Source organism: Myotis brandtii, unplaced genomic scaffold (genome assembly GCF_000412655.1).
Source record: "Myotis brandtii unplaced genomic scaffold, ASM41265v1 scaffold118, whole genome shotgun sequence".
Classification (NCBI taxonomy): Eukaryota; Metazoa; Chordata; class Mammalia; order Chiroptera; family Vespertilionidae; genus Myotis; species Myotis brandtii.
In genome coordinates, this window is record NW_005354090.1 from 1,411,426 (window position 1) to 1,424,881 (window position 13,456).

Consider the following 13,456-nt stretch of genomic DNA (forward strand, 5'->3'; position numbering starts at 1 on the left):
AGAAACATCGATCAGCTGCCTCCTGCACACCCCCTACTAGGGATGTGCCCGCAACCAAGGTACATGCCCTTGACCAGAATCGAACCTGGGACCCTTGAGTCTGCAGGCTGACGCTCTATCCACTGAGCCAAACCGGTTAGGGCACATGAAAACATTTTTAGCTTGTAGGTAATACAGAAGTAGGCAGTGGGCCGGATTTGGTCTTTAGGGCCTTTAAGGTCTCCTCCAAGGTCTCAGAGTTGTTCTCTGCATTTTCTATCTTCAGGTGATAATGAGGGATCTTGTAGGGGATTTTATGGGCCAATCATAGATCCCACACATACCCCTTAACCATTTTAGTGTCCAGAATTAGTCATATGATACAAGGGATGTGGAAAATATAGTCTCTTATGAGTCCAGGAGGAAAATGAAACGATATGGTGAAGGGACAGCAACATCTTTGCCATTGAATAGTTTTCCATTCCTCTTGCCTTTGCTGAAAACATTATTCCGTTTTCCTTTTCCTTCTCCAACCTGTATAGTTCAAGTTCCTCAATTTTACCCACTTCAATATGTTCTTTCCTCAAATACTTCTTCAAATATCTTTATATTGAAGCTTTTCTTGATTCATTCAACCAAATATAATCTCTTTCCTTTGAATCATCAAATAAATTTAAATTTATCAACTCACATCGTTTACTTTACCTTATAGGATGGATATTTGTGAACTTTTCTTCATCCCACTACTAGATTATAGGCTCCCTGAGGAGTGGTACTTTTCATATTTTTTGACAGTTTTATTGAGATGTAACTCATCTCTATATATAAAAGCCTAAGCAACCAAGTGACCGAACGATGGGTTGCTATGATGCACACTGACCACCAGGGGCAGACACTCAACTCAGGAGCTGCCCCCTGGTAGTCAGTGCGCTCCCACAGTGGTAGCGCTGCTCAGCCGACTGACTGGCACCAGACACAGGGCTCACAGCTGGTGAGCGTCGCTGGGGATTGACTGGGTGTGAGCCCGTGGCAGGCGCAGTGGAGCCAGCTCAATCCCCACAGGCCACGCCGAGGAACCCCACCAGTGCACAAATCTGTGCACCGGGCCTCTAGTATACCATAAAATTCTTTTAAAGTGTATAATTCAATGTAACATAGTATAGCAGCTATGGAAAACAGCATGGCAGTTCCTCAAAAAAAAAAAATAGAGGTACCATATGATCCAGAAATTCCACCTCTGAGTATATACCTGAAAGAATTGAAAGCAGGGACTCGATTAGATATATGTACACTCATGTTTATAGCACATCGTTCACAAGAGCCTAAAGTAGAAACAATTCAAATGTCCATCAGTGGATGAATGAATTAACAAAATGTGATGTATACATACAATGGAATATTATTCAGGCTTAAAAAGGTAGGAAATTCTGACACATAATAAAACCAACATAGATGAATCTTAAGGATATTATGATAAGTGAAATAAGCTAGGCACAAAAGAACAACTTTTATATGGTTCCACTTATATATGAGGTACCTAAGGAAGTCGAAATCATAGAGCTAGAAAGTAGAATGGTGGTCACCAGTGGCTGGAGGAAGGGAGGAATGGGGATTTACGGTTGAATGGGTACAGAGTTTGTTTTTCAAAATGGTAGGCATTCTGGAGATGGATGCACAACAATATGAATGTACTTAATACACTAAACTGTAAACGGATGTAAATTTTACAGGTGTTTTATCACAGTTAACATTTTTAAAATACATTTTATTGATTCTGCCTCTTGCACACCCCCACTGGGGATGTGCCCGCAACCAAGGTACATGCCCTTGACCGAACCAACCTGGGACCCTTGAGTCCGCAGGCTGACGCTCTATCCACTGAACCAAGCCGATTAGGGCACAATTAACATTTTAAACAAATATATATATAGTAACAATGTCACCAAAAGAGAATACACTTCAATTATTTTTAGATATTGACAAAGTTGTGCAGCCATTGCCACAATCAATTTTGGAACATTTTCATCACCCTGAAAAGAAACCCTATACCCATTGGCAGTTATTACTCATTGTCCTTCCCCAGCCCCTGGCAACCACTAACCCACTTTCTGTCTCTATGGTTTTGCCTAATCTGGACATTTCATATAAATGGAATCATATACCATGTGGTCGTTTGTGTCCAGCTTCTTGAACTTAGCATAATATTTTTAAGGTTTTTCCATATTGTAGCATATATCAGTGCTTCATTCCTTTATACAGGTGAATAATATTCCACTGTTTGGATATACCACATATTGTTTATCCATTCATCAATTGATGGACATTTGGGTTGTTTCTACTTTTTGGCTATTTTGAATAATGCTGCTCTGAATACTTACGTGCAAGTTTTGTGTGGACACATGTCTTCAATTCTCTTAGGGATATATGTACATGTCCCTAGCTACCCATCTCCCTATCTCCCTAGTTAGGAGTGAAATTGCTGGCAACTCCATATTTAACATTTGAGGAACTTCGGAACTGTTTTTCCACAGCAGCTGTACTATTTTATAATCTGCCAGCAATGCATCAGGTTTCCAATTTCTCCACATCTTCACCAGAACTTGTTCTTGTCTTTTTAATTATAGCTAACCTAGTGAGTATAAAGAGGCAGCTCATTGTGGTTCTGATTTGAATTTCCTTAGTGACTATTGATGTTAGGCATCTCTTTCTATGCTTGTTGGGCATTTGTATATCTTCTTTGGAGAAATCTTTATTAGACCTTTTGTCTAATTTTAAATTGATTTGTCTTTTTTTGCTGTTAATCCTCACTCAATGGTATTTTTTCCACTGATTTTTAGAGAGAGTAGAAGAGAGGGGGAGAGACAAAGAGAGAGAAACATTGACGTGAGAGAGACATTGATTGGTTGCCTCCAGCATGCTCCCCAACTGGGGCTGGGGATTGAGCCTGCAACCAAGTTACATGCCCTTGACTGAAATCGAACCCGAGACTCATTAGACCAGGGTCCAATGCTGTATCCACTCAGCCAAACCAGCTAGAGAAAATTGAGTTATCTTTTTATTGTTGAGTTTAAGAGTTCTTTATATATTCTGATACAAATCCCTTATCAGATTTGTGATTTGCAAATATATGATTTACAAATATTGTCTCCCATTCTGTGGGTTCCTTTTACTTCTTTAATAATGTCCTTTGAAGCACAAAAGTCTTAAATTTTGGTGATGTCCAATTTATCTATTTTTTCTTTTGTTGCTTGTGCTTTTTGTTTCATATCTAAGAAGTTATTGCCTAGGTCATGAGACTTACTCATAAGAGTTTTATTGTTTTAGCTCTTACTTCAGTCTGTTATCCATTTTGAATTTATTTTTGTATATGGTGTGAGGTAGGGGTTCAACTGCATTCTATTGCATGTGGATATCCAGTTGTCCCAGTACCATTTGTTGAAAAGACTATTCTTTCTACCATTGAATTATCTTGCAAATCTTGTCAAAAATTGATTGGCTGTAAGTGTATGAGTTTATTCCAGGACTCTCGATTCTATTCCATTGATTCATATGTCTGCCCTTATGCCAGTACCACACTTTCTTGAACACTTTAGCTTTGTCATAAGTTTTGAAAGTAGGAAGAGTGAGTTCTTCAACTTTTGTTCTTATTTTTCAATATCGTTTTTGTTACTATGGATTCTTTGTATTTCTACACAAATTTTAGGATCAGCTTGTTAGTTTCTGCAGGGAAAAATAACAGTTGGATTTTTGATAGGGATTGCACTGAATCTGCAGATCAATTTGGGTAGTATTGCCATCTTAAATTGTTAAGCCTTCTGAATAATGGACATGAGATTCTTTCCATATATTTGGGTCTTCTTTAATTTCTTTCAATACTGTTTTGGGGTTTTAGTGTACAGGTTTTCCAATTCTTCATTTAATTTATTCTAAAGTATCTTATTCTTTTTGATGCTATTGTAAGCAGAATTGTTTTCTTAATTTCGTATTCAGATTGCCCATTGCTAGTGTGTAGAAATACAATTGATTTTTGTATATTGATCTTGTATCCTGCAACTTTGCTGAACTTGTTTATTAATTCTAATAGTATGTGAAAATCCTACTTATTGTTATGTACTCTAAAGCACTTAGCACAGTGTCTAGCCTTAACTAGTATTGAATCCATGTACATTCCTTGAATTGATCTCTTTAAATGCCACATTGCCACAGAAGCCTTGCATCCACTGAATAATTTTCCAGTTCTCAGTACCATTGAATCATTTTTTTCTCCTTTACTCTTATTTACAGGCTTGGGAACAATGGGTCGAGGCATTGTCATTTCTCTTGCAAAGGCCAAGATTCCTGTGATTGCCGTAGAATCAGACAAGAAACAGCTAGAAACTGCTAACAAGATAATAACCTCCTTCTTTGTAAGGGAAGGCTTGAAAATGCAGCAGAGTGGCCACACTTGGTCAGGACCAAAACCCAGGTTAACTACATCTTTGAAGGAGCTTAGTAGTGTAGATTTAGTCATTGAAGCAGTATTTGAGGAAATGAATCTGAAGAAGCGGGTCTTTGCTGAACTGTCAGCTGTGTGCAAGCCAGAAGCTTTTTTGTGCACCAATACGTCAGCCCTGGACATTGATGAGATTGCTTCATCCACTGATCGTCCTCACTTGGTCATTGGCACCCATTTCTTCTCACCAGCTCATGTCATGAAGTTGTTAGAGGTTATTCCCAGCCGATACTCTTCCCCCACTACTATTGCCACTGTTATGAACTTATCCAAGAAGATAAAAAAATTTGGAGTAGTTGTAGGCAATTGTTTTGGATTTGTTGGGAATCGAATGTTGAATCCTTATTACAATCAGTCGTATTTCTTGTTGGAAGACGGCAGTAAGCCAGAGGAGATTGATGAGGTGCTGGAGGACTTTGGTTTCAAAATGGGACCTTTTAGAGTGTCTGACCTTGCTGGGTTAGATGTGGGTTGGAAATCTCGAAAGGGGCAAGGTCTTACTGGACCTACGTTGCCTCCAGGGACTCCTGCCCGAAAGCGAGGCAACAGGAGATATTGCCCAATTCCTGATATGCTCTGTGAATCAGGACGATTTGGCCAGAAGACAGGTGAGGGTTGGTACCAATATGACAAGCCATTGGGTAGGATTCACAAACCTGATCCCTGGATTTCCAAATTTCTGTCACAGTACAGGGAAACCTATCACATTGAACCACGTATCATTAGCAAGGATGAGATTCTTGAGCGCTGCTTATATTCGCTCATTAATGAAGCATTCCGTATCTTGGGAGACGGGATAGCTGCCAGCCCAGAGCACATTGATGTTATCTATTTACATGGGTATGCATGGCCAAGGCACAAGGGTGGGCCCATGTTCTATGCTTCCACAGTTGGGTTGCCCACAGTGCTAGAGAAGTTGCAGAAATACTACAGGCAGAATCCTGATATTCCCCAACTAGAGCCTTGTGACTATCTGAAAAAATTGGCTTCCCAAGGAAACCCTCCTCTGAAAGAATGGCAAAGGTTGGCAGGACCCCCCAGCAGTAAATTGTGATTCAGCCTTTCAGGTTATGCCTCACAGGCTGGTATCAGGTCATGCTCACTGAGCATTAAATTTAAACCCAAAGGTCCAAAGTAAGTTTGCTCTGAAATACAAAGCTAAAGAAATAATCAGCTAAGCCTCCTCTTTGGGTCTTCTGCCTGAATGATTCTAATGGGTCAAATATTCATTAGTGTGCTTCCTATGCCTCTGAATCTGTCCCTACCAGATAAACTATTCCAATCCCAATGAATAAACTCACGTGAATACCTTTATAGCTAAGAAGAGAGCCTCAGGAATAAGTTGAGGTTCCCAAGTGCTTTTATCATTGGAGAAATATGTAATCAATTAACAACTGATAAAAGCAACTAAGTTATAAATTAATTTTGACCCCCTTCAGCCTCACACACATAGCACTAATAGGAAATCTTACGGATCCTTCATTCAATAAACATTCATTGGGCCTCCCCTGAGCATCTTGCCCAGCACTTGACAGACCTAGAGCCCAGGCGGGCATTAATCCAGCATGGATGTCTGTGATGAAGTTCAGTCCATAGTCTCAGACGTGTAATGGAGATAGTTGTCAGGGTTGAGTCAGCAGTGAAGGTCATTGTGAGTGAGCATGAAAAGGTGCCCAAGGGAAGGCAGAGTGTCAAAGATAGAACAGAGTTGAAGTTATAGGCAAGACACAGTTGGGAATTGGTGAGGAGCCATGTACTTCAGACCAGAATGGGGAACTCAGAGTAGCTTGGCAAGTCATGCTCAGTATATCGCTTCTGTCCAAGGCCCACTCACACATGTTCACAGCTGTGCTTGCTGCCTGCAAGGGGCTCAGTAATGTTTGTTGATAATTACCTGGAGATCAGGGGATGTCCTGGTCTTTCTTTACTCTTCTATTCATGGAGAAATAATAGTAGTATGTTGTTGACTTAGTGTAAGAAGGATTCTTACAGAACATCTAACCTTCTCTGATTCTGTCCTTGATTTAGATTCTGTAATGATGCCAGTTTTCCTGTCATGATAAACCTTTGTGTTATTGGGTGTGAAAATGGTTGCGTCTTGAAAAATCCAAAATTATTATAAAACAAAATTTTTATAATTTTGTTATAATTATAAGACTTCTCTTTTAATGTTTTGTGTGGTTGGTTAACAGTTGGGGGGTTGGTCAACACAAAAACTCGTACACAGATGTTTTCATCAGAATTATTCATAATAGCCCCAAATTGGAAACAAAGTAAATGTCCATCACTGATGGATGGATAAACAGAGGGCAGAATAGCCATACAATAGACTATTCCGCCATAAAAAGAGATGAAGTACTGATACATGCTACAACATGATGGACCTTGAAAATATTTTGCTAAGTGAAAGAACCCAGTCACAGAGGCCACATATTGTATGAACATTTATATGAAATGTTCAGAATAGGCAAATCTATAGCAACAGAAAGCAGGTAGAGGTTGCCTAAAGCTGGAATGATTGGGGATGAGAAATGGGGAGTGACTGCAAATAGGTACAGGATTTCTTTATGGGTTAATGAAAATGTTCTGAAATCATTGTGGTGATGGTTACATAAGTCTGTGATTCTACTAAAAACTATTGAGTTGTATACCTTAAATGGGTTAATTACATGGTGTGTAATTATATCTCAATAAAGATTTTAATAAATAAGTAAATAAATGGGCTCAAGTTTTTGGCCTTCAGTGTTGATGCTGTTTTCAAAATATTTTTACCTGTGAATTCAAACAAAACCATCAAAAGTTCTGATAGAGAAGTCTTGAATGAATATACTATGTTTTTCATTGTAAAAACAATAAAAAACCAAAACACCCTTAAAGTTTGCCTCGAATTGCAGCTCAATTTTGAATAGTTTTTAAGATGTATATTGCTGGAGTTTATATAAATCGGTTCTTGAAATTAAAGACATCAATATAAGAGATTCCTGAAAGTAGTAACTTGGTCTCCAAAGTGACTTCTTTTCAAATTAATATAAACACACACACATTAACTTTTTCTTCTTTAGACCTTTAGTGGAATTTATTTTCAGTTCTTTAAACTCATTTTTACCCTACACTATCCTCTAGATCAGAGCTTTGAAACTAGAGTGTCTATGAATAGGTTTTATGAGTCAATAATCCCTGACATTTTATGCTAATGTTTGTGTATATGTATCTGAATGCATTTCTTAGAAGAGATACCATATTCTCATAAGTGTTTATGACCCAATAAAGGTTAAGGACCAGCACTTTATATATAGATAAAATGAGAAGAAGAAATACGAGTTTATTTATTTTTACTTTTTATCCAAGGAGGCAAACCTAATTCTAATTTGTTGGGTCCTACATAAAACAAAATGATGAAACCTTTCCAGAATATGCTACCCCATCCTTGAAAATCCACTTGCTTAAAAGGCTTATTTTGTTATTGTTGTTAATAATTTTAAAACGACTTATCTTTAAAAAACAACAGCCTCTGAGTGACATTCTAAAAATGTGTTCTAATGGTAATTGACTCTGATGAGAAGGCTATATTAGAAATACCCTTGAAGCTTTGCCATAATACTCCAGCTTTAAAGATGAGACTAATGACATTACTTAAATCATAAGCAGCACTGTGCAGCTGCAGTTGCTACCTACTTATTCATTTCCAGCAGGAACAGGTGTGTGTGAGAGCGATAAAATGAGGGACCCTAAACTACCCTGATTAATGAAGTTACAGAATGGTGTATGCAAATCGTACTCTACACAGTGTAGGAACCTGGATTTTCTAGGGCCTTATATTTGTCTTTAAAATAGACCCCTATAAATCAGAAATATTGTGGGCTCACTAGATTGTTTGACTCCATTTTATAACCATTGATGAGCTTAATATAAATCAATTCTCTGTACTAGGTTTAAAAGCAAAGAACAAAATAGTCTTTGACTACTCTTGGGACTATCAGTGTCATCTGCTTATCTGGCCAGCTTATATATATTTTAAAATTAACAGATAGTTAATGTTGTCTGGACACCATCATTACACAACTCTGAGGGACACCATTTCATACTGTGGCCCAAGGGGTTGCCATTTACATAGAAATCATGTGAACAGCACCCCTTAGAGTTGTGCAACACCTGTTATTGTTTCCAGGGCACTCCATGTAGAGTTTCCAAGCCAAAAACTCTTTCTTCTGTTTATTGCTGTAAGTATCTTTCTAAACAAAAGTTAGTTGGCAAGAGTAGAGGGAAAGTCTCCATTTAGATTGATGTCCTCAATGGGACCAAATTTTTAGAAAGATTAAATTTTATCTGATCTTTTTAGTTTTGTTTTTGTCTTCTTCCAGCACCCAGAGAAAGAACATGAGAGAGTTGCACAGGGCTTTTAATTCTTTTTTTTTAAATCCTCACCCGAGGATATTTTTCCATTGATTTTTAGAGAGAGTGGACGACAGAGGGAAAGACAGAGAGAAATATCAATGTGAGAGAAACACATCGATTGATTTCCTCCTGCTCGCGCCCCAGTCGGGGCCTGGTCCAGGGAGGAGCCTGCAACCAAGGTATGTGTCCTTGACCAGAATCAAATCTGGGACCCTTTGGTCTGCAGACCGACACTCTATCCACTGAGCCAAACCCACAAAGGCCAGGGCTTTTAATTCTTGTTCAAAGATTTTTAGGGCACTTCAGTTGTAATGTTTACTTGTTCTCTTTCATTCACCTTAAAGTAGCCAGGCAGAATGAGTGCGTGAAAGCATCTGATAAGATGACATAAGCAGAGCTGATCAACTATCTTGAGTACATCTTTCCTAGTTAGAGTTATTCCACTTTTTCTAAGAGGAAGCAGTGCTATCAGGAGCAGCTGCTAATTCTAGCCATAAGGTGAGATCCTTAGGAGGAAGTAGGGCAAAACCTCCCACCAAGTCATCAGTGCACTGGATTCCTGAAGCCTGCTTGGGCCTAGAGAGTTGCTGATTTGTAAATTTTGGCAGAGACTGTTGTCTGTAATCACAATGTTCCCTTCTGTAGTAATAAACTTCCAAATTTTATGGAAGTTAAATTTGACACTTGATTGCTCAAAATATACAATATATTTGTTAGCTTCTCTTGGATTCAGTTGTGAACATGTGGCTAAGATCCAGACAATAGGAAGTAAATGGAGGTGTCCCACGGCAGCTTTCAGAAACCTGACTTATGAGTCAGATGATGTGCACAGCCGGTGTTGCTCAGTGATTGAGTGTTGACCTATGAACTAGGAGGTCACAGTTCGATTCCTGGTCAGGGAACATGCCCAGATTGTAGGCTCGATGCCCAGCCGGGAGTGTTCAGGAAGCAGCCAATGGATGATTCTCTCTCATCATTGATTTTTCTCTCCTTTTTTCTCTGAAATAAATAAAATATTTTTAAAAAATAGTCAGATGATGTGCATTCTTTGTTTTTTGTTTGTTTGTTTTGTTTTGTTTTATCTTCCATTTGCTGCCTGGAACACATATGGGATGGGGGAAGTTTGACTCACTATACTGGATCACAAGGACAAAGGTCATGCCCTAGGAATAGCAGAATGGAGGGTGCTATGCAAAGAGCTGAGGTCCAAGAAAACTTCAGGATATTGTTTGTCGATTCCAAAGAAATAACCTGGAAGACTGGCTGTGAACGACATGGGTTTATTAGGACTCCGTGCACACCAATGGCAGCCAGCAAGGGAAATTGCTGCCATATCAGAGGCAGCTGGCCAGTAAAGTTTCCATCATACCTGGGTGGGGCTGGGAGTAGCCAGTAAGGTTTCCGCAACCCAAACGTTCGGGGTTATAGAGAGTACAAAAAAACAAAGCAAACAGGGCATGCGGGGTGGCTGTGTGAAATCAAAACACAAGCTGTTTCTCTGCAGTTGTTTCCAGTCCGGGCTCACATTCAGAAGCAGTTTCTCCCTTGACCGAGGAGCTGGCCAGGCTCCCAAGCTCACATTCCACTTACAGATGGCCTCCACCACATTCCCACAGGGAGGGGGAGTCGGAGCTTGGAAAGGGGCCCATGCTCCCATGTACCGTACAAAGTGCTATAAAGAGCGTGGTCCTAGGACCTCTCGCCACTCTGCCTTCCCACAGTCATTTACGTGAGAGGGAGAGACCAATTCCTGTCCTGGGCAAGCCAGTGTTGCTGTATGTGTACAATTACTCACAGCTGACCCTAATCCTACCTTATGCAGATGGGGTCCAAGAATTAGGGGGAGGGGGGATTTTTTGTTTTCCTCAGTGTCATAGGTAATTCTGATGCACAGGTTTGATAATCTAGTCTCATTAAACAGGATTTCTTGTTTTAAGAAAAAATTTTTTGCCAGTGTGAGGCGGTTTTTAACTCCATGTTGAATTGCTCATAAAAGTTTATGTTATGTTTCACATTTAATTGTTGTTGGCAGTCCATGAAGACACCAGTAAGAACCTGAGAATAGGACTTTAAATCAACATTTAGTAGGAAAGAGTCTCACAGGCCTACTTGAACCTCAAATTGACTCCTACTTAATTAGAGATAAAAACACTCACAAACACAGTATGTATTATCAGAAGAAAAAGTGGTCAGCAATGGCACAGAGGAAAAGAAGAGTAATTTGAGAAGCAGAATCTCTCAACCTGACCAAAATCAGGTGCTGAATCTGGGGTGCACCAGCCTTCTGTTCACTCGATCGGAGATCTCCAAAGCGGGGTGCCCCTTCCCACGGCAGTGTGAAAGGTGATCCATAGAGAAGCAAACAAAAAATATTTAGTACAACTATTACTACCTATTTCTGTCTAAAAAAACAGAAATTAATATTCCATGTACGTATGGACGCTGTTGTCCTCACCAGGTTGCATCTGAGATAGCCATAGGTCAGGAATGAAGTTTCCTTAGGGAAGAAGGTTAGTTCCAAAATGCAGAGAGGTTGACAGTGGTATCCTCCCTCTTCCCTTTGCTTCCAGCATATTGAGAAATATTGCAAATTATGCATGCTGGGGTAAGCAGATATTTAGGCTAAATTACTGAATTTAGTTTCATTAACCCTCACAAAAGATTCCTTGAAAGCATGATTGAAAATACAAATAATGCAAACGATGGTGAACAGCAAGAAGACAGCAGAGCTAGTAGTTCTGGAATTGGCTCTTGGTCAGCTGCATTACAAGGTAGAATGAATTAGTCAGACCTGGCAAGAAGTTGGTCAAAATATTTTGGAATTATCAGGACTATTCAAAATATTGATTTATAACCTACCATTTATGATGAATTCAATAGTATAAAACCATCACCTATTAGCAGAATGTTTTAATGTATTGTTTATTTCATTATCTCATCTTCTATACATTTCTATTTTATTGTGTTTTATAATGTACACTAGAGACCCGGTGCACAACATTTGTGCACTGGGGGGAGGGGGTTTCCTCAGCCCAGCCTGAGCCCTCTTGCAGTCTGGTACCCCTTGGTGGTGGAGAGCAGGCCTAAGAAGGCAGGCGGACATCCCCCGAGGGGTCCTTAGCACTGCCATGGAGGCGGGAGAGGCTCCCGCCACCACCGCTGCTCTCGCCCGCCATGAGTCTACATTGAGTGTCTGCCCCCTATGTATCATAGTGACCAGTCATTCCGCCATTCAGTCGATTTGCATATTAGGGTTTTATTATATAGGATATATGTCAATATCATTGTAAAAACATATACTTTGCAAACATCCTACATATTAGAGATGTATACTGAAAATTTATGGCATGTACTATCTAGATCCTCTTTTGGGAATGAAAGATTTATTCTCCCAGCTGCTAGGAATGCTGCCAAAATGTGGCCTTTTGCGGGGATTGCCTTGCTCAAGGTCACAACGTCTTCCAAAGGTAGCTTGCATCCAGTGATTGGAGTGTAAGCGCCTGATTCTCTTGTCCCAACTCTGAAGGATGACAGCTCTGGAGCCCCCAGTGGCATTGTGCTGAGGTATCGAATTGCAGCTCAACTTCTCCCTCTGCTCATTCCTGCTTCTTTCCCTTCTGTTTCATAGGTGTTAATCCCAAGAGCACTCCCTAAACATTCTGCACACTAATCTCCATCTCAGAGTCTGCTTTCCAGGGAACCCAAACTGAGGGGGCATGCTAAACAATGTTTGGAAACCAGGGATCCATATGCTATCAACTCTCTGATATTTGTTTAATAGACTTTTGTCTCGCATGTCATTAATTTTTATAAATATTATATGTGTGCTAGAAAAAAAGCTATGCATTCTGTTTGATAATTATGTTAGTTAAGTTTATGATGATGTTTTAGCATATTGATTATGTAGTCCTGCCTCCTCCTGTGATTACGGTCAATGACTCATGCCAGGGTAGTGACTCCTTTCCTTGGCACAAAAAGCCAGAAATGACTGAGAGAGACATACAGCTTAAAAAAGGCTCTTACTATGTCCTTTGTAGAAGCATTTCCCCTCTAGGAGCCAGGACTTCTAGATCTGAGTGTTAATTGCTGGTACAGGAAACAAAATTTCCCAAGTAGGTCACTGGCAGTGGTGATAAATGAGGCCACTTCTACTTCCAGTGTTTAGTTCCTATAACCTTACATTTTAACTATTAAGAACATACCACCATATATATAATGATTATTTAATTACTAGAGGCCCGGTGCACAAAAATTTGTGCACTCGGGGGGGAGAGGGGGTCCCTCAGCCCGGCCTGTGCCCTCTCGCAGTCTGGGACCCCTTGGGAGATAATGACCTGCTGGCTTAGGCCTGCTCCCGGGTGGCAGAGGGCAGGCCCAATCCCTAGGTGCAGCCACTGGTCGGGCTCAGAGCAGGGCCAATTGGGGAGTTGGGGCGCCACCCCCGTATCATGCACAGAGCAGGGCGGATCAGGAGGTTGCGATGCCACCCCTAGTCACTCTCAAGGTAGAGCCGATTGGTGGGTTGGGGCACTGCCCTCTGTCACACTCAAGGCAGGGTCGATGGGGAGGTTGCAGCGCCACCCCCTGTCA

General features: G+C 40.3%; 1 protein-coding gene across 1 annotated transcript in view; it reads left to right on the plus strand.

The window, feature by feature from the left end:
• EHHADH (enoyl-CoA, hydratase/3-hydroxyacyl CoA dehydrogenase) overlaps positions 1 to 7,347 on the plus strand; it is a 47,139-nt gene extending 39,792 nt beyond the window's left edge. The window contains 1 exon segment of the mRNA XM_005858442.2: positions 4,264 to 7,347. Coding sequence (XP_005858504.2) covers positions 4,264 to 5,525 — 1,262 coding nt within the window. The 3' untranslated portion in view covers positions 5,526 to 7,347.
• The last annotated feature ends 6,109 nt before the right edge of the window (positions 7,348 to 13,456 follow it).